Consider the following 23,045-nt stretch of genomic DNA (forward strand, 5'->3'; position numbering starts at 1 on the left):
AATTGTAAGGGTAGAGGAGTGCTGTTCTGCTGCAACTGTGTTCCAAAAAAACACCAATATGCCCCTGGTGGGTCATCACATGGAACATGACGGAATGTCAAATACCCACTCCCAGTCTGCACACATTGCATTGGATCCTCAATAGAAACTACTGTCAGAATAAAAAGCCCTCCCTCTTAGAACACTGTCCGGCTGTGCCACAATAGAGTGGTGATCTCAATGAGTTTGTGCCTGTGCGTGTTTCTAGGAGTACAAATCTGTGCATACACGTGACCTGAGCAGTAGGAATCGGTGCCTTCCATGGGAATACATTACATGGCAAAACGAAAAGACATTTAAAAATGCCTGAAAACATTTATATTAATATTTAAAACTACAACAACAACAAAAAAAATATATATTTTTTTAAAGTTTACTTTATTTTTATAACAATTTTTAAAGGAACACTCTAAGCACTATAACAACTTCATCTCACTGAAATGGTTATGGTACCTTAATTCCCTGACACCATGTCACTGTTCAGTATTAAACCAAACTTGATTGATTTGACATTGAATGAGAGTCCCTTCACATCCGTGGCTGTGATTCCCACTGTAAGTACAGCTGATACACAATCACACCATACATTAGTCATACCAGTGATGGGTGGAACGAAGTTGAGAGCACTCAGCCTATCACTGCTGCCCATCATCATTGTATTATTCCCCGTAATGTACATTTTAAATGCCATGCTGAAGTTCTGGATGGCTAATCTTTGGAATGCATCATGTCATCCAATTTACAGTTTGACCAAGGGTTGGTAATACATGCACTCACAGAGAGCATTTACTATTTGCAGGAGTCTCCTTTATAAATCGGAGGCTTTACAAGCTGAATCATCGTCAGGAGATTAAAACCAGCCCATGATGGAGTGTAATACATCTAATCTCAGGCAGATCGGGACATGGAATCTCTAGTGCTGCTCAGAGATTAAATGAACTCTTGCAGGAAGCATTAGGCGCACATACACTGTGTAATGAATCTAAGAAATGGAGATTGCAGTCAAAGTGAATTTCAATGTTTAGGCTGATCAGATTAATAATTAGTAGAATCAGATAAGTCATGCAATTTCTTTCTGACTATCTGGCCCTGAAATTTAAAAACCTTTCGGATTCATTATGATTTTCAAAAGCAAACACAAAACACAAAAACAAAACCCAAACACACTTTAGTGAAAAAGCACTAAAGAGTACACTTCACAATAAACATTTAAAATAAAGGATATGCAGCGGTTCAGTATGAACGGAGGGAAAATAAGGACATTTATGGTTTCCTGAGACAATAAAATGTCTCCTTTATGCTTTACGATGTTATCGTCTGCAACTTTAATTATCGTTTTTTTCCCCATATAACATACTGCGCCATTATGTGTCCTCTATACATACATAGCAATGTTTACAGTCACAATCTTAAACATGGTCAAAGTCTCCTTTCAAACCAGTCTATTGTGTATGATTTCCTGAGCAGGCACTTAAAAATCTACAATCTTCTTGGCTGAAAACTTAATGTACTTTTTTTTTTTCCAGTTCCTTGGGTTATAGCCAAGGTGTATATGCTATGTTTGGCGGCAGACCACGTCTTTGAGATACCCAATCCAAGTCAAGTTCACCAGCAGCAAATCTTATCACATCTGCCACCATGGGGTAAATGTGATTTATTGCTTGAACGTCTCGCTTTTTTTTGTTGTGCCAGGTTTTTGTACTTCTTGAGAAATATGGTCTGTAGCGTAAATCACACACTTGCCTGTTGCTTTTACGAGCTCTGTGGACAATTGGTGGCTTTCTGTCAGCATTGGCATTGTGGGCCAATACGGCCAGTTTCGTCCTAGCTGCCATCCCTTCCACTGTGAAACGTACATTTTTGGGATGATACTTTGATAAGAGGCTGTGGAAATCTTCAAGTGTTCCCATGTCACAGAAGTCTGCCATGTGTGGCAAATCTTTTTGAAGTCTTGTATCATTGACAAACCTATCCAACTTTGAGTATACCAATCCTGTTTTTTGTATCCATTTTCGTTTTTTATCGTCAGACTCAAAAAGTTCAGCGTGTTCACATCTGTGGCATAGCGCTCCAGAGTTCCATTCATGTTCATTTATAATATGGTGCAAAACAGAATTCCACTTTTCTCGAAGCAATTCTGGGTTTCCTCTGCAAGAAGCACATGCTGCCCACATGTGGTTAATTATAGATTTTTGCCATGGAGCAATCTCATGGTAGATGCTTTGTTTAGTTAGACTTGCAAGTTTTCTGTGAAGGTTCTTACAGTAGTGCCATACATCAAACTGATGGTTGATTTTTTTGTATTTTTCTTTCATTATTTTCCTAATACGAACGTGCCTATTGGTAACCAGGGTGGCAATGGTCAATCCCTCTGCCAGAACCTGATCCATGCACTGGGTGAATGCCTTTGATTCTACTGCAGCTGTGGATGTTGTTTCACTTACTTGCACAATGTTGCATTCAATTATTTTTTGTGTACTTTCTTCCAAAAGTGAGTAAGTGCAGAACTTAGCATTACGACCCAAGTTGTCACATTGCCCATCCCCAGACAGACATAATGCCTTGCCCTTTAGGCTATCAATAAGGAAATTTCTCTCTCTTACGTAGTGCAAATTTACAGTTGGAAACAAATATTTTTTTTGATAATAATAATGCAAAGCTTGAGAAATGAAAGGAACACCGAAAATGCTAAAGAACTCGTTAACTTTGGCAAAATGCAAACCACTAAACAACACTGAGGCACTTGCCAATATATTGCCACATGCCTGACTGCCAATCATTGGCTGACTTTTCCAGAACTCACATCGATGATTACATTCACAAATGGTGTATACAGTCAACAAAGTGCCAGTTACAACTTTCTCTCTGTGAATAATTGGAGCAGGACACGTAACCAATGCACAAGTTTGAAAGGCTTGTAATAATTCATCCAGACAACGCTCAAAAACAATGAATTTTTTTTCCAACACGTTATCTTCAGGTGTTGGCTCAGCTACAAATGAAAGTTCACCGAGGTCTATAGCTTGTACTTCGGGACTGAAATCTGGGTCATTTAATTCAGTGGCACTTAGAGTGGATTCTGTGTCAGATTCTCGGCGTACAGGAGGTATTTGCGAAACTTGAGTGAAAAGATTTTCACCAGATGTTGGTGGTTCTATAACGGATGGAGAAGCAGCTACATCCATTTCCTCCGACATGGTTTCTGCAGAGTTATTCAAACCGTGTCCTCTAGATCTTTTCTTTTTAGACACTCTTGTGCTGGTATCCCTATCAACCGTTTCCGCAGGTTCTTCAGGGATACCTGTCCATGTCCAGATATCACGTTTCTTTATTAAATCAAACGTTACGGTTGAAGCATCTCTTTTCCAAAGAAGACCTTTTGTTTGAGTGGAAGCATTCCTCCGTCCACAGTATTGAGAGGTTGAAACGCATTTATCACAATTATCACTATAAGTATTTGTTTCTCTGTTACATTTTTTTTTTGGCAACGGTAACGTGTAGCAGCAACTAGGAACATAACTATGATCATACACAACTGTAGCATTCTCATCAGGGGGATCACTTTGGATGGATGAAACATCTGACACACAAGTAGAGTAATCCATTTCGATATCGGAAATGCTTTCTTGTGAAGAAAATTCGTGTACAAAGGCTAAAACACTTGGTCTTGGAAAAATGGTTGGCACAGCATCAGAATTTAGAGTTTTCCTTTTGGGTGTTAACGAAAACATTTCAGGAGCAAAATGGTCTGAGCATATCCGTAAATAACTGGCTTTTTTTTGATGCATAATATGCCGAATGACAATATCTATATTCTGAAAGCGGTCACCAGTTGCTAAGAGCCATTCTTTTATTCTATCGTGTTGTTTGGGAAACCTATGGAACGAGAAATCATCCGCACTTTTTATGTGACTGTTTCTGCAGCCTCTTACCAAACACCTTGGCATTTTTGTTCTGTTAGAAAACAAAAACAAAACAAAAACAGAAAAAAATATTTTTTTAGTAGAAGAAAATAAGTAGGTCAAAGGTTGCATGAACAAAATCAACGAGATGAGATGAACATTTTAGAAAATGGGTAAGAATCATAATTAAACTCATGTCCACTTACTTATCCAATCAAAGTCTACTTTAATTTTATTCTAAATTGTCATGGAAGTTCTCACTTCCGCATTACCATACAAATTCATAACAGGCTTGGACAGCTGACAATTAACACCCAAAGAATATCTAATTTTGGAATGTGTTGGTAATGTGAATGAAGAAGTTACACTTTATCATACCAAACCAGGCCAGCTGTGACCGACCGACATACAGATAGGTAAAAACTGTTCCCAAAAGGTTTGATAGCGTACTGTCTGATGGGTACACCGGACACCATAACCATTACTGTGCAATGTAGCGGTAAAGTGCTTAGAGTATCTTCGTATTAGAGTATCTTAGAGTTTCAGCTGCACTTTAGTTGAGGAAACTTAAAATCAGGGGTGTAGAACTTACATCGTCCGAAGCCTAGGACACACAGTTCTGAGCATCGGCCAAGAAGTTTAAAAAAAATGTAAATTCTCTTAGCACTTGCGTGGGCAAATAGCAGGGTTGCTTTGGGGTGCGATTGGTGCCGGATAAGCAGTGTAATTCTGGCAGATGTAAACCTGGACTGAACCGGGCCTGTGAAACCAGGCAGGCTGCTGCTTACAGGGAGAAGAAAGGATGCACGCGACTGAAGGCTACCGGGACACAGAATGATGTCATATAAGGACAGACACCACTGAGTATGACAGAGAAAGTATGGGGCTGGTTGCACATCCACTACTGAACATCCAGGCAGCTGTTGGTAATTTGTTTTTTTGGATGTGTGTCACTGAGTGTGTGTGTGTTAGTGGATTTGTGCATGGGTCAGTGTATGGGTTTATCAGAAAGTGTATCACTATCAAATAACAACAACAACAACAACAACAACATACTGCCAGCACATACTACACACATTACAAACACCAAGCAAGCACAAACCAAGCACAGTCAACACTAATGACATCCTGCGAGCACACACTATGACAAAGGGAGAGACTATGGGACGGCAGAGGGTGAGACACTCAGGGTAATTCACAAAACAAAAATAGCCATTTTGTGAGAATAGCAGAGTTTGCCTACATTTTTCCACTTGGATTTTATTTGGAAAAAAAAGCAGAATTTAGAAAATAGTGCTGTCAATGTCCAGGACTCTAGTCAGGGGTCCTAATCTTTGCAATTACATTTTTTTCATAAAGACAAGCAGTTTGTCGTGATGGACAAGTATATTGAGCTATACTGCTTTAGTCATTGGGAAAGTAAATCTTCTTTAAAAAATCCGCACTCCTGGAAATGACTATGCCAGGAGCATCCAGAACACATGGACAAACAATTACTCCGCTTCAAAGGATATGCAGCCACAGTCACTTTATACCAAAAAGGTTTACCCAGCCGTGGCACGTGGGAGAGTGGAATTCAACTCCAGATATCTCGAGCAAATTAGAAAAAAGTCAAGGATAGCAAATTAAGGTAATACATTTTTGAGTACGCAAATCAGCAGCAGCACCAGCAGACGCAAGTAGGGACATTATTGCAACTAAAAGTGCATCATAAGGGTCACACAGTGTCCATCTATAGCGATCTTACAGAAAGAAGACAACTGGTCCCAGTGGCTAGGTAACCTCGGGATCACTCTAATCAATCACTCTAGTCAAATATCACTGCAATGCAGAGGGCTCCATTTTAGATACAGATGGCACTGAAATACTCACCTTGTCCTCCTCCAATAATACAGATACACTATTTCACATATTGGAGGAAGCAACTGGGTGGTCATGCCACACAAGAAAAAAGCCCCAGAGAGAGCGGTTCCACACAGCAATTTGGTCCAGTGATACTATCCCAGACCTTGCTCATTTACAAGCACTCTGGACAGACTCAAACTGCCTTTCTGGTTTTCTTTAAGCTTCATGATCATTTTAATCTCTCTTGCATGGCTCTCAGTGTTTTATGCCTAAAGGTATGAAACCTGCGAACATATATAACTCATTAATGAGCAGACTAATCGGTTGACCGTCTGCAGCGTACGTCAGACCATGATTTGCATAGTGGCATCAAATTGACAGTGTCTCCACAATTAATATTTTTTCTTTTCTATGATTTTGTTTGTGGAGCTATGCCTAGCCTTAATATATTCTTCAATTGTTTAATCATTACATATATTGGTACATCTGTATACTATGTGTGCAACTAATAAAATATAAATCAAAAAAATAAATACATTTAAAAAAAAACACAGTTATGTACTTAATGCGGCACTTACTGTGTTACAAAGATAATTGTAGGAACCGCTCTCAATCCCTTTAGCAGCCACCGGTGCTCTGGAGCAGGACCAGCAATCCCAACACGTCAAGTACAAAAAAATAAATCTCCAGGCACTCATGTGTGAAAGCCGCAGGCAGAATTTAATGGAGCAAAAAGAGCAGCAACGTTTCGACCTTCACAGAGGTCTTTGTAAAAAATCTGACGAAAAAGAAAAAATCTGACGCTAAGAAAATAATTAATCTTCACCCATGGAGGATATGGCGCAGACTGAGCTTCGCAGGGCGGGGAAAGGCTTATAAAGCCTTCCCACGCCCTGCAATTAGGCACAGAGCACTCTGATTGGTTGGTTTAAGCCAACCAATCAGAGTGCTCCGACAGGTAAATGAAGAGACTGACAAGTAAGTCTCTACATTTACCTGTCACAGCACTCTGATTGGTTGGCTTGAAATCCAACCAGAGTGCTCTGTGACATTTTACACAGCATGGGAAAATTCCAAAGAACTTTCCCATGCTGTGTAAAATGACTAGTGCTCCGAGTCCAATTGCAGAGCGTGGGAAGGCTTTATAAGCTTTCCCCCGCCCTGCAGAGCTCAGTCTGCGCCGTGCCCTCGCCGGTTGAAGATGGATTAATTTTTTAGTGTCGGGTTTTTTCTTTTTCATCTGTTTTTCTTTTTGACATTTTTGGGGGCTGAAAAATGAAGATCATCAAATGGTAAGTTTTGTGTTTTTTTTTGTTTTTGTTTTTTTTACAGGTACTTAGTTCTTTTATTCCCCCTAACTATTTTTAAGGTGAGGGGGGTAGGTAGGAGTTTATTAATTTTTTATTTGAGTGGGTGGAGGGTGACTAGGGGCTTGGGGACCCCTAGTCACCTTGGGGGGACGGGATATTTTCATTTAGGGCCCCACCGGCCACTCAGGGGTGGGGGCCGGGGGGAGGATAATAGGTCCCCCCCATTGTTTTTATGGCCGCCACCCGCCGCTCAGGGCGGGGGGATGACGACAATAGGCTGCTCACTGTTTAGTATACATGCCCCCACTCGCGGCATAGCGAGTAGGGGCATTCGGGAGATTTTAATCTCCCTTATGCTATTATGGGGGTCATATTGACCCCCATAGAGTGAGGGAGGACTTGGAGGGGCTTAGGAAGTGTCGGGAAGCACTGCTCCCTGCCGCTTCTATTTTTACATCTTACAAGGAGGGAGCTGCGTGCCGGTAAAAACTGAACAAACAAACACTGATATTCAGTGTTTGTTTGTTCGACTGACATTTCTATTCATTGGTCTTTCTGACGAATGAATGAATAGATGAAATTCCTGTTCGCATGCCCTAGTGTTTAACTGGGCATGCGCGGGAATTTAACAGCTACTGTGGGCAGATAACATTTCCCACAGGGCCTTCATCTACCCACACAAAGATGGCGGCGTCCAGAACCTAGGTCCGGGCCGAAAATAAAGTTTAAAAAAAAAAGGTAATATGGGGGCCTAGGGGCATTTGCGGGTGACTAAGGGGTCAATCAGATAGAGTGGAGTCGAGAGGGGGGTTAAAAAAAACGGGATTCCGCCATGACAGTGCCGCTTTAATAATAAAACCCACCAAATATAACTTAGCACAATATCTAAGCAATTGCATTGCACTAATTAGTCTCTTCAGTTAACATGATTCTTTACCAGACAAAGGCATAACTTAATAAAGGAATATTTATTATGAGCAAAAATAGTCACAGTGCATACAAAAATATAGATGACAATCAAAATGATTTACACCAACAACAGATAAAAACAAAATGGAGGAAATAACAGAAGTCCTAATTACTTACTAAATTTTTCAAAGTAACACTTCTCCAGGGGGTCTCTGGTAAGAAAGATGGTGACTCGCTTAGAATTAGATTCTGGCCCCAAGCAAGTACATTGCACCTTTCAGTATCATTAGAGATATACCCTGTGGTTTACCACGCGTCACCCAGAGCTGGAGTTAAAGCGTATCTATAGAGACACTAAGTCAACCTCCCTTGTGTCCAGACCCACATCAATCCAAATGGAAACATTTGGTTCTATCTTCTCATATGTACCTGCTACAGAAATAATAATTGCATCTACAAATTCATTATTATTTTCCCATTCCATAGATATGTCACACTTCTTACTTGTGACCCAATATAGCAGACATCACAATCCCTTCCCTATGGTCAACGTATGCCAGTCACATTCCAAATATAGCAGAAATGAGGCTTAATTATTATTCTGTGGGTATTTCAGTCATATTTGTATATAGCTGCATCCTCCATCTTCTCTTTTTAATACAAATGATTAAATTAATTTTGATGAGATAATTTTTATGAAAATATTATTTTAATATTTAACACGCCGGAAATATTCTCACAATATGTAATATGTAAAAATAGAAGCTGTGCTTGTGGCGGAACCAACCTCGCCACTGTGCACTGGAGGAACCTGGTTGCCTGCCTGCCTGCTGCCTTTTGACTATGGACCGGCATTTAAATACTTTATTTTCTTATGCAGAAAGGTCTATTCATGTATTTCTGCCCTGGCGTTCGGTAGATTCTCTGATTTACTGAATTAACTCATTTAACCCAGATAGCTATGCCATGGAGCCTATTCGTGTAATAAAAGACTTTGGCTCCATGGCAATTGAACTGTATGTGTGTCGTCTGAGCGCCATTCAGTAATAATGTGCGCTCAGACCTAAGCTATCTGGGGATATGTTGCATGTCTGTATTTTATGTAGTAAATGACCTTGTGTATTTTATTGTATTTTACTGCCATGTGCTTAATGGAGTTTTGCCCCTGTCCTTGGAGATAATTGGATTACTTCCCAATTATCTCCAGGAGAGAAGCCATGCTTCATTTGGTCACAAAGGACTTCGATCTATCTTTTGAACCAAAGGACCAATTTGGATGATTTTGACATATGTTTGTATTTGGAGTATGCTGATTCGGAAAATGAAAGTTGTGAATGTGATGCATACTTTTAAAGTTATGAATAATGTGGAAAAACTGTCTCTGCCTGTGCTAATTACATTACCCATTGTGTACGGTAATTGTATCACAGGCAGAGGGGAGGATTTTGTGTGGGAGTGTCTGAGTGTATTGTACATGTTTATTGGTTGTTTTCAAAAACCCTGTGGGCTGTACTATGTTTGTGGATTGTGAATAAAAGAGGCTGTATGTGCCAGTACAGTCAGTTTTGCTTGACCTCAAAACGAAGTGTCGTCTCGTTATTGGGGGAATCGGATTGTATGCCGATTGCCAGGAGTGTAAGCTGATTGTATGCTTTTCCTTCAGCTGTTTACAGCATTCGTATGCTTCTCTGGTTCGGTGGTTGTGGTGTCTGCTGCAGTGCTTGGAGTCCTCAGGAAGCGCTAGGAGCATCCTTCAACGGAGGTACCCAGTCGGGGTGCCAGTCGATCCGTTACAGTGCACCTTATTGCATTTGGAGGGGGGGGGGGGGTCAAGTGTTGTGTTTCTTTTTTGTACAACAGTGAGTAACCATTGGCTGCTCACGGTTTAGTAGACATGCCCCTACTTGTGGTATAGCAAGTAGGGGCAGGAGGGAGATTTTAAACTCCCTTATTTATTAATACTAAGTCCTTTTTACTTCGTATTAGTAAATTTGGCTGAAAGAAGAAATTTGGTCTTTTAGCTTGTTAGTAGATAGCTCCAGAATACTGTGGAAATTTGGGTGCTTTCTTCTAAGCAGCCCCAAAATATAATTTAATATAGGCAGTGAAAAGCACTGCAACTCCACCAAGAGCTTTCCCCTTCATAATTGATAAAATTGTCACATGATTATTATCTATCCCGGAGAGTCAGCGCCAAACTCTGTTGGAAATGCATGTCTTGTGTGTGCTTAGCCAACCAACAAGGTAGAATAGAAACAGTATCAAGTCTCAATACACAAAAAATAACAAAAAGGCATATATTATAACAGTAGTAAAGAATTGAAGAATTATGTTGAGTCAGGTAGAATTGCAATCCCTGTACCGGATGAGGATAAACATTAAAAAGTTCAAATGGGTACAGACAGTGAGTTTTTGAAAATGAGAAGCACAGATCATGTCATTGTTCACAGGTTGTAGCCATATGCCGAGTTTCCTTGGATGAGTTTTCCTTTGTAGGCAATTGTGAGATGGTTTGTCAGTGCTGCCTTTGGGAGGTGACAAGATCACCATACCGTTCTTCACTTGTGTGGCCTTCAGTCCAAGGGCTTGAATAATGGTTGGTACATTTTCCACTGTAATTAAGGTATTTACGCTTTTCACTGTAACATTCAGTGAGAACCGGAATCATGACCTGAATCTGATGTTTTTCTCTACTGAATGGGTCGTGAAGGGCAGTAGATCCCCCTTGGTCTGCAGAGATGTCTCCTGGGAAGAGTTGCATGTTTCCATGATCTAATAGCAGGATATACTCAGGAACTTTATAGGAGAATAGTAGAAGCAATATATAATTTCCTTGAGTCACTCATTGTGTTGCCTTTATACTTTAGTATGTGTTCTGTCAAGTTGAAATAGTGTTAGGGAGTTGAAAGTTAGCACTGAACAAGTTTGTGAGAAGGGAGGTAACGTTTTCATTCCCTCCATCTTGTTCTCATAAAATAAACATTAATGCATCTACATCTGTTATCCACATTTTCAAGGTATTGGTGGATCAGTGTTAATTGAATAGGACATGTTTTGATTTACTAATCCCGGCTTATTATGCAAGCATCATGGCCCACCAGTATATTCTCCTGTCCTATAATCTAGATCAAAGAGATGGATGTTTGGAACTGAAAAGATGCTTCAAGTTTGGCTAGCGTCAATGCTCTATCGTTTTTGTAAGGGAAGTTGTGCAGAATCTCTTTAAAGTCCATGTCCTTCTAAAGTTCATGTCTCACAGGATGGGTAAAAGGCTGGCTAAAATCAATGAATTTGGAATGCATTTCTAACATTGGTCTCAAATGAATTCTATCTTTTTATTGAATTTCTTCTGAAAGCCAGCCAAACTTGCTATAAGGGTTTATTGACCACAATAAAACATTAATAAATGTACTTTTAATAAACATTTATTAGAGGTTTTATTTCCTTTAATGAATAACCTTCTAAGCTTTATTAAACATTTTATTTTAAAAAGTCCGTGGGGGTCTATAGGACTCCATATTTGTAGAAGGCAGATATAATACTTTGGCTGAGGGCATCGTTACTAAAAAGTGATCATCACCCAATGGCTGCTCACTGAATTAAAAACTACCAAATACTATTGCTGGCCAGTTGGTAAGAAAGGGCTCACAGAGATGGAGTTTGTAAAATAGAAGGATGGAGGGTTAAAGGATTGGGGTGGGCTCAAAATAACCACCCTTCCCCACCCATGCAAAATGGCTAGGTGCACTGAAAAAAGAAGTGTCAAAATATAGAAGGAAGGTGGACATGCCTTGTCCAACACCAAAAGTAAAGGCATGTACCAAAGCCCCTAGCTACCCCTCCAATAAAAAAACTATCACACCTACCCTTCACCTTAATAATGAGGGAGCCCAATAAATCTAGCATATGTAAAAGAAAAAAAAAATTCTAGGGCAATGTAAGCTTCCAATAAGCCTTGAACTGTGTTAATTTAATAGAACTTAACTTCAAAAAATGGCTGATAAAGATGAATTGCTCTAATTACATCAAGGCCATTGTTGAGAGATAGCATTTAGTAACTAGTGCTTGTAATAGCCATTAGTGGGCACTAATTACCGTCAGTTTTCTAATGGTACTAGCCAAATGTTCCAGCTTACCCCTATTAACACCTGCTTACAATATCAGCATTTTAGCAGTAGTCTAGCAGTGATTCCTTTGTAGCTTTGTAAAAAAAAAAAGAAACAAAAAAAAAAAGCACACCTTCTACATTATCACCATGGCAACCGCAACAAGACAGTATATAAAGAACATTCCATGCATGCGCAGTGTGCCTGTAAATGACTTAACTGGGATAGAGTCAAGCTAGTGGCGCAGTACGAGGTGATGTGTTAGATAGCGGTTGGTTAACAGTAGGTCAGGGGAGTGTTTAGGAAATTGTGTGACACATACATATACACTAGGTAATACTCTGCACACACATACAACACCTCATGCACACTCAGACACATATTTCAGTCTATTTACTTTTTGTCACCCATAATTCTTATCCCAATCTCATTCATCCCACCTTTTCAATACACCTACTTTCTTACCAAACTCAGTCTTCTTCCCTTGTTTTTCTTTTTTTCCCCTCCCATTTATTTATTCTAACAGTCTTTTATTTAGTTTATTTGTGAGGAAGTGGAGGAGTTTTGTTTTAGGGACTTTGGTTATTGCTAGTATAGGTTATTGTAGATAGGGATGGGAATTCATTTTTTGGATCATCGTTCTCAAATGGTTTAATGCTTAATGCTTAACAGTCCCTGCAAGCTGGAGTCTGTCCCGTGCAATTCACTCTCCCGGGACAGTTCTGGCAACTTCCAGGGCTATGTGTGCCTATTATTTTCCCTCGGACTGTAACGAGTGGTGCTGGAAGATGCTGGGGGCTATAGAGAGAGCTGCTGGGGGCCGGAGGGACGACTGACAATCTCCCTTCCGATTTCCTAGCAGCTTCCCGGGCAAACAGGCACCTGCTCTGCCTCGGGAATGCAGGCTCCACACCCACGTTGTAAGCTCCACCCACACATGCAAGCTCCCCCTCCAGTCATTAAGCAAGAAATCTTGCTGCAGAAAATGGCTACCTGATCTCCCAGCAACAGCCTCCAGTGCCAGGTAGGCTTGATTTGCTCAACCGTGTGTGTGTGTGTGTGTGCGCGCACGCGCATGTGCCTGCTAGTGAGAAAGCTTGTGTGTGTGTATGTGTGAGCTTGTGACAAATCACCACCTCCAGGGCAAAGTACTGCTCACACACACAGCACTCCTGACACAAAGCACCCCAGCACACAACTTCATATTGTGATCCTTGTTAGTAGATAGCACGGTCCTCTAGGGCAAAACATGCACAGTCCTTTTATTTTCTTATAATCCCGGCAACTTTATTTGTAAATTTACACATCAGGCAGCAGCAAACGAAACATAAATGCAATGATGTAACAAAAAATCCCTATAACAAAAAGCCTAGCTCGTCTGAGCACTAACTCACATCAGATTCCCTATCTATCAGGGGTTAAACTATAACAAAATGTATTGGTTTCACCAACCTAGTGTCTTTGTCTGCTCTCAGCACTCCTAGTGCTCCAAGCCAGCATTGACTGCTTCCTTCCGCACTCCTAGTGCTCCAAGCCAGCACTCCCAGAGTCTCAAGCCAGCACTCCCAGTGCCTGGTCTCCTTGACTCTCTTACTGGAGAGAACACCCTCTCTCCTACCTGCTTCCTGAGAGGAAGCCAGCAATCCCCCTGTACCTGCCTAGCAGGGAGTGGTTTATTCCCACTGCTACAGCTGATCATCTGCAGCTGAGTAGTGGGTTGGAGACTGTCCAAAAACCCTGGCCTGGATCTTTGTCTCCCAAGAAAACCACTAAACTGTGGAGTGGAGCATTGGCCCACCCTTCTCCAAATACTCCACCCCAGGGGCCCATAACTAAACACAGCTTTGTGTTGTACAAAACACAAACTACATATACTCCCCCTGGGGTTAAATGGCTTCTCTGCCTTCACTTTATCACATATCCTCCTCCCCAGCTCAGACCCATCGGGTCGAGCGGCCTTAGAACACAAACCGTGAACATTCACGTCACCTAGGGCTGTACCAGCCCTGACTTGCTCCTCAGTTACAGGAAGTGGCCTATTGTAGATGGCTGCTACCTTGCTCCCTTGTAGTTTAAGGAACCTCCACCCAAGTGGATAACCCAAATAGTTAGCTTCCTCAAATCCTAGATAACACTTGTTAGCGGTCAAACCGGCAGCCCTTACATTATGCACAATTAACTGGACCTTCATCAGGTGTGCTTCACAGTCCACCCTGTGAATCGCCACACCACCAAGGTGGGCAGCTGCATACTCTTGCACACACACACACAGTACCCGTCACGCACACACACAGCACCCGTCACAAACTGCTCTCCACCCACACACACACACACACACACCACTCTTCACTCACTGAACCCCTCACACGTAACACCCCTACATACACACACACACACACAGCACTCCATAACAAAAACTCATACACTGCAACACTCACTGCAGTCTGTGTGTATTCAGCAGTCTGTATGTGTATTCAGCAGCCTGTGTGTATTCAGCAGTCTGCGTGTTTTCAGTGTACTGTGTGTATGCACTCTGTATGTGTGTGTGTATTCAGCAGTCTTTGTGTGTGTGTAATCAGCAGTCAGTGTGTGCGTGTGTATGTGTATTCAGCAGTCTGTGTGTATTGTATATATGTTTTGCATTTGCTGGAGGTACCAATAAGTATAAGCTTAATTTTATAGATACTTTTTCGATAATACAGGTCTGTGTGCATAATATCCTGGTACAGTCAGTGCTCCCTGAATAGTGCTGCTCTCTGTATAATACAGGTCTGGGTATAAAATCCTGGGGCAGACTCAGCGGTGTATCTACCGCGAGGCTGACAAGGCATTTGCCTTGGGCGGCACTTTCAGGGGGGCAACCACCCCCCAACGACCTGGCAAATGCCTTGCCAGCCTCTTGTCTTAGGACCCCCCCCCCCCCGAGGCTGGCATCTACCTTATGTGGGAAACGGGCGGTGAGGGAACACTCTACCCTGCTCAGCTCCCTCGCGCACACCACAATAATGCCGGAGCCAGAATATGACGTCACTCCGGCCCGGGCATCACTAAGAGCCGCGCGCTGAGCAGGAGGATCAGAGCCCGCCGCCCGCCTCCACTCTGTGCCTGCCGAACTGCCGTCAGCCCCACTGGACCACAGGGAAGAATCCACTCCAGCACTCTGAAAGGTAGGGAGGCTGGGGTGAATTAAACTTCTAAAATTGTGAGTGTATGTCTGTTAGTGAGTGTTAGTTAGTGAATGTTAGTGTTAGTGAGTGTGTCTGTTAGTGAGAGTGTTAGTGAGTGTTAGTGTGTCTTTTAGTGAGTTAGTTTGTGTCTGTTAGAGAGTGTTTGTCTGTCACTGAGGGTGTATACATGTGTTTCTCAGTGAGAGTGTATATGTCAATGAGTTTGTATGTGTGTCAGTGTGTGTATGCGTGTCTATCAGTGTATGTATGCGCGTAAGCGTGTCTCACTGAGTGTGTCTGTCAGTGAATGTGTATGTCTGTTAGTGAATGTTGTATGTGTTTGTCAGTGTGTGTCTGACACTGCGTGAGTGTGTATGCATTTCTGTCAATGAGTGTGCATGTGTCTGTCGGTGAATGTGTGTCTGTCAGTTAGTGTATGTGTGTGTCGAGCAAAAAATGGGTCGCAAGAGAATACTGAGAACGGGCAGCAGCTGAAATAGCCTGCCCTTCGGTGGATCCCCGCTCAGTTCTCAAGCTGATTTTTCATCTTGTGCCATTACAGAGAGAACATCTCTGAAACATATCAGACTGGTCCCACCCATACGGGCAGTCCAGATCCGAAATGCCAGCAAGTTCCCTCTGCACGAGAGATACAGCAACCCCATGTGTGTGTCTGTCGGTTAAATGTGAGTGTGTTTGTAACAGTGAATGAGTGTTTATGTCTGTTAATGTGTATGTTTCAGTGAAAGTGTGTGACAATGACTGTGTATCTGTAAATTAGTGTAGGTCAGTGCATGCATCAGGGAGGGCGTGTGTCTGTCAGGAAGAGAAATTTGGGGGGCCCCGAGTTTTGTCATGCCTAGGGCAGCATAAAAACCAAAGGGGACAGTCAGTGCTTCCTGTATAGTGCTGCTCTCAGGTACTGTTGGTGGGAATTTGGTGTTATAAAGGTATACTCAATAAAGAGAGAATTGCAGGGAATTGTGATGGGAATTTCAAACTTTAGGTCAAAATACTGCAGCTGAACGGGAGAATTTTTTTAACTCCGCTACTTTGGCCTTAAGTTTAAAATTACCATCTCAATTCCCTGTAATCTGCACGATAAGTAGGCAAAATCTAAATTTAAACCATTTGGGGATAAGGTGTTCATGTCAAAAATCCATTTACTCTCTACTTTTTCCAACTCTTTCACTTTATTTTCTCCTCTCCAATTGTTTTGTATTTTAAAAATAACCATATAAGATAAAAAAAATGGGTCACTCCTATGCTTTTCTAAAAAAAATAAAAAGAAATAGGCTGAAACACTGTGTTTCATATACCCCCTCTGGATGTTTCTAATATGTTCTACGATTCTTGTTCTGAAAAACACCTCAAAATCTTGTTCTGAAAAACGCCTCAAAATCCGGGAGCTTGCAGTCTGGGGGAAATTCAGATATCCAAATAGTAAGTATGACCAGCACTCACAGTTTTCTTGAAGATTAAAAGTTGTAGATTTTATTCATACATGTTAAAAAAAATGGCAGCTCAATGTTTCGGTCCTTGTCTGGGACTTTCATCAGATTCCTGATGAAAGTCCCAGACGAGGACCGAAACGTTGAGCTGCCATTTTTTAACATGTATGAATAAAATCTACAACTTTAAATCTTCAAGAAAACTGAGTGCTGGTCATACTATTTGGGGGGGGGGGGGGACGGACGGGGGGGGGGAGGGACGGACGGACGCACGCACGCACGCACACACACATACACACCTTTCCTATAGATGTCTTTTTTGATATATTCTATATTTTTTTCTATGTCTTTGTATATATTTACATATATGTAAATGTTGTTTTATATGGTCATATAATATATGGTTTATTTAGAATACCTTTTTCGCATATCTCTCATTATATTGAAGTGATAAAGTTCTGTCCGTTTTTCTTTTAAAATATTTTAAGGATCACATTTGCAACATAATAATGTATTATTAACAGCTTGTTTTAAAGGGACACTATAGTCACCCAGACCACTTCAGCTCAATGAAGTGATCTGGGTGCAATGTCCCTCAGGTTTTAACCCTTCACATGTAAACTTAGCAGTTTCTCAGAAACTGCTATGTTTACATTAGGGGCTAAGCCAACCTCTAGTGGCTGTTTTCCGTGGGGGCACCCTCAGGGCACTATAGTGTCAGGAAAACCGCTTTGTTTTCCTGACACTATAGTGATCCTTTAATATATGCTTTTTATTTTTATACTGCTAATATGATATTACAAAAACTGCCTCGATATCTAAAGTGTAGCCTTGTGAGATAGAATGTATTCTCACTGCAGGGACTAATTAGACAATGCCACTGTCCGGCAGGACTTTGAACTACACTGCGTTCCAAACATGTGTTTCTCCGATAGGTAGGTGGAAGTGACGTCATATGAAAAAAACAGAAATTAAGTTCTGCAAACAGAGGTGATTTTTAGAGGATATAAAAAGACGAGTATCAGGACTCATTCATCAGCACTGGAAGAAGGCTTATCTATCCAAAAACACGTCTGCTGCATTTATATATGTTTTTAAAAACTGTTTGTTATACTCCTGGTTACTGTGTTTGGTGGTGAATGGAACATTTGTTTTTTATCACTTGATTTTATATTTTTAGTTCGTCTCCCATTCTACATGTAATATTCCAATAAAATCTATTTCAACTACATATTTGAAGGCCGATCTTCTGCTACCTAACAAGTGCATCCGTAAGCCAGAATTGGCACCTGGTATGGCTCTGGGCCATGTGAGTGTTAGTCCTATATTTTGTTTTACACTTATTGTTTTATACAGTTTACACTATGACAGTCCCGGTCAGCCAACCTCACTACCCAGTGTTAACCCCTTCACCTCCAGCCCCTGTTAACCAACCTCCCGAGAGAGAGAGAGAGAGAGACAGACAAAGATAGAGATATATATATATATAGAGAGAGAGAGAGAGAGAGAGAGAGAGAGAGAGCGATAACACAAAGCTCTATAGGTATTTATGAATTTGTCTGTCCCTTAACATGTATTTATAATAAACATATGACACTATATGATGCATAATGTGACGAGGAAATGTTTGTTTGTGATGTAGCTTGTAAGTTCTAGTATCAGAATGCTCAGGACTCCAAGGACGCTTGGGCAGACATGGGCATGTGTTGAACTGGGTGAAGCTCAGGCACGCCCAGTAAGGCGTGTTATTATTGATTCTCATAGAGCATCACAGGAGCATGGCGATTGGTGGATAGACATTGTGGGCGTGTCATTATTGATTCTCATAGAAAATCACTGGAGCATGGCCATTGGTGGACAGTCTGGCTGAAATGCAGGAAGCAGGGGGAAAGCAAATGGGTATATGATGTGAAATCAGGTGAGGAGCAGAAAAGATTCGGGTACTTCTAAAGCTAACTTTTACACTATTTAGTTAAAGCTTTTAATGACACCAGGTTTACTGTTGGGGGAAAAAGGGATTTGCATTATTTACTTATACAGACCCTTTAATTTAGGAAGAGTCTTAAAATTAGATAACTATTCCAAGAAGACCGGTCAACAAATCCAGACGACCAAAATAGGCTTAGGTGCAGATTTCCATTTACATGCCCCAATATGAAGCACCTACAGATGTTCAAATTCTGAAAGGATCAGTCCTAGCAAGATGTCTGGAGAACCCTTCTAACATCGAGGCAATAAAGATGTCTGGAGAACCCTTCTAACATCGAGGCAATAAAGATGTCTGGAGAACCCTTCTAACATCGAGGCAATAAAGATGTCTGGAGAACCCTTCTAACATCGAGGCAATAAAGATGTCTGGAGAACCCTTCTAACATCGAGGCAATAAAGATGTCTGGAGAACCCTTCTAACATCGAGGCAATAAAGATGTCTGGAGAACCCTTCTAACATCGAGGCAATAAAGATGTCTGGAGAACCCTTCTAACATCGAGGCAATAAAGATGTCTGGATATTGCAACATTGCACGGAGTTTGGCAGAAACAAATCTGATATTATAACAAACGCGATAAACCAGCACACTGTTTTTTTATTTTTCCCTTCAGTTTTCATCTCCCTATGCGCATTGTATCTTAATGATTATACTGCATCCCACCACTTGCCTTTATTAATATATAATCCTTCCTCAGGACACCCCCATTTTATTCTCCTCTGCAAATTATGTCTGCAGTTCTCCTTTCTTTACGATTCAAACTGACTGATTGTGGGTGAGTTAGCTGTAGCTTAGCAACTGAAATGGAACTTGGATCACGCTCCCCATCACAAAATGTCGACCCTTCCTTTTCTTATGTAGAACTAAAAAAAAACTAAGGTTCATTTGAAAATTACATTTTTTTTTTTTTTTAAATGTAAAGGGCAATAGAAGGACAAAGATTTAAAACAAACCTGCAAATTGACAATGCTGTTTTGACAACTTTATGCCTTCATGAAAAGACAATTAGAGTTCATTAGAAGCAAGCGATTTAAAAGTTCTCCAGCTGTTTTTACAGATGTTATAGCTACCAGAAACAGGGTTTTTCAGGAAAAAAAAAAAAAAAAAAAAAAAAAAGGTGCGCAAGACAATCACGAATAGGCTCAAATGGAGAATGAGAGAGTGGAAAGAACTAAGGCAGGGTCCCAGGGTGGAAGGCTGGACAGAATTGTTTGGTCTAATGAAGGCGATAGCTTTAACAAAACTTGCGATGAGAGGAGCAGAAGCTACATTTTTAGTGGGAAAATGCACAGAAGGGTGAAACGTGCATGTTAAGAGAAGTCTTGATAAAACCAGAAGAAACCAAATAACTTGAGGAAATGGGTATCTAGACCAGGACACATATTTCTTCCAGATACGAAGGTAAATAAGCCAAGTAGAAATATTCTGAGTCCTGAAGCAGATTATCTGTAACTTCAGGGTTTACACCTTTAGAATTTAAGAGGAGGTGTTCATAGCCAGACAGTTACTTTGAATCCCACCAACTAAAGATAACAGGTTGGCTGGTGTTCCAGGATTTTGGATAAGGTTGGAAGAAGCTCTAATGAAGCAGTTTTAATTTATAGGCCATGTGCCAGCAGTATACCTGCACACATTTCTGCCAGCTAACAGTTAAATCCCTTTTGTTTCAATTTATGCAGCCCTAGACACACTTACCCTGGCTGTGACTCACACATCAAGCATGACAGAAAATTTTTGCATTTTCCACTGGTTGTATACATTTTTTTTTCATTATTAAACAAAAAACAAATACATTTCAACAAGAATTGAATATATATTTTGGAAATAAAAATAAATAATGACAGGGGTTGCAAAACAAAAATTCTGCGTCACACTGGGGAGCCAGATTGCTGGATGGGCCGAACATTAAAGGGCTAAAATGGCGGGGAAAAAATAAACATAATACACACACAAAACACGTAAAACAGGATTGCACACATCTAATTTAAGATTTCAGAGAAATGTTTACATTGCAGGTCTAAGTCTTTCAGACAGCCACTAGTGGCACTTCCTGGACGCTAACACAGATTAACTCCATGAAATGACATTGATTGTATTCCTAACGCTATTGTGTTCCTTTACTTTTTCAACTTGCAAGGTAGTGAAAAACCCTGTATATGTATAATGAGGGAGATTAAATAGAGAATGTGAGGGACAACTCTCTACATACATATATATACACACGTACATAGACACACACACACACACACACACACACACATCAGGCAACCCCGCAGAGCCTTCTTTTGGTCAACAAGTATAACATTAAAGGGGATAATTTCAGTATGTCTGCTCTGCAGTGCTACGGTTTGTTTGTGTTTGATTATTTTCAGAAATAAAGTTTTCCCACAAGACTTTAAAGAATGAGTTGTTAATGGTTCCTCCTAGTTCAAAATAAAACATTGTGAGGCTGCTTTAGTGCCAGACATGCCAACGGAGTCAAATTATTTTTTTTTATTTTTTTTAAAGTTCAACTTACCAAATAGATCTTGATAGTGGTTTCTAAAAGCGGTCAATGCAGAAAATCTTGAAATGAAAGCTAGACTCCTAAAAATACATGCTTTAATTAGTGACATGATTAACATTGTTTTCTTAAATACACTAGATAGATAGACATAACTGTAGAGAGAGAGAGAGAGAGAGAGAGAGAGAGAGAGAGAGAGAGAGAGAAACTGTGAATTAAAAAAAAAAGTAATGAATTGAGCATGATGTCGACATAGATCATTATATGTAAGTGTGTGTGGTATAGATATTATGAAGTGAGAGAAAACCCCAGTGACACCCAGTGATCGATTTGAACCCCAATACCGAGTCTGTACTATTAAGAAGGAAAATAAAATCAACTTACTGAATAGAATGTAACAGCTGCTTCTCTGAGTACACTTTATTCTGTCGAAAATATTCTAATAAATAGAATCCTAAAAAGTAAATATAATTTGAGTGTTGTTTTTATTTTTAACAGTTTCATTTTATCAACGTTATTCTTTAATTGAGAACTCTCTATATAAGCCCCATCTGAGTGACTGTCACTAGAGGTGTTACTAGGCAGTAATGTAAACATGTTTCTTTCTATGAAAAGGCAGCATTTACATTAAAGGAAAACTATAGAGTCAGGAACACAAACATGTATTCATGACCCTATAGTGTTAAAACCATAATTTAACTTCCCGGGCCCCCTTAAAAAAAAAAAAAAAAAACGTTCACTTACCTTTATTCCAGCGCTGTGCGGGTCCACTGGTGCTGGCCCTGCCCCAATCTGCCCCCTTGGCTGAGATCATCAGAATTCACGATGTCAGCCAATCCAATGCTTTCCACAATGGATTGGCTGAGATAATTAATGCTGATGTTCTCAGCCAAGGATTCAGGGTGGAGCCAAACGCCCCGCTGAGCATCTCCTTAAAGAGATTTAATTTAATTAATGCATCTCTATGGAGAACGTTCAGCATCTCCATGTAGAGCATGGAGAAGGTGAACATCAGAACTGCATGTTGTGCAGCACTGACCTAGGAAGTACCTCCAGTGTCCATCTGAGTGATTGTCATAGGAGGTGTTACTAGGCAGTAAATAAAAGCCTGCAGGGAGAGGCTATAGACACCAGAACAACTACTTTAAGCTGTAGTTGTTCTGGTGACAATAAGAGAAGTATTGGCACTAATAAACCACTTCAGAAACCTGACCCTTAACCCACATTTCATTATTATATTACAAATACCTAGAGGAATATTATACATTTATTACACTGAGAGTATATTATACATTTACTACGCATTATATTGCCACTTACACAGACGATATGCTATTTTGTTTTTGCATATATTGCTGCCCTTGCTGCAAGAGTTCCAGCTTTATGAAGCCCTATCTGTCCTCAAAGTAAATCTCAGCAAATTTGAAATATTAAACATCACCAATACCTGACAACATGTGTAAACTGCTCAAGTCCAGATTCCCTTTCCATTGGTGTGATCACCAAATGCGGTATCTGGGTGTATGGATACCGCGTAACCCTACGGAATTGTACGAATGGAACTATGTCCCAAGAGTCACCAAACTACAGAACAACCTAAAAAACGCAAAAGCTACAATCATATTTCCTGACGATGTGCTACCAAGGATCTGGTTTTTTATTTCAATCAATGCCACTGGCGTTACCAAAGATAATCTTCACCTCTTTCAGAACAATGGTAGTGAAATATATATGGAAAGGTAAAAAGGGCGAGGCTGAAGGATGACAAATTCTGCATACCAAACCACTGGGAAAGACTAGCACTGCTGGACTTCCTCATATACTT

At 40.6% G+C, this 23,045-nt stretch overlaps 1 protein-coding gene across 1 annotated transcript; it reads right to left on the reverse strand.

The window, feature by feature from the left end:
• Positions 1-409: 409 nt before the first annotated feature.
• On the reverse strand, positions 410-21,670 carry LOC134574554 (uncharacterized). The gene is made up of 2 exons (XM_063433676.1): positions 21,605-21,670; positions 410-3,993 (listed from the first exon to the last, which is right to left on the reverse strand). Exon 2 carries the CDS (start codon positions 3,984-3,986, stop codon positions 1,575-1,577), a length of 2,412 nt encoding a protein of 803 aa, XP_063289746.1. The 5' UTR covers positions 3,987-3,993; positions 21,605-21,670; the 3' UTR covers positions 410-1,574.
• Between the last annotated feature and the right edge of the window lie 1,375 nt (positions 21,671-23,045).

Source organism: Pelobates fuscus, chromosome 10 (genome assembly GCF_036172605.1).
Source record: "Pelobates fuscus isolate aPelFus1 chromosome 10, aPelFus1.pri, whole genome shotgun sequence".
In the NCBI taxonomy this organism is placed as follows: domain Eukaryota; kingdom Metazoa; phylum Chordata; class Amphibia; order Anura; family Pelobatidae; genus Pelobates; species Pelobates fuscus.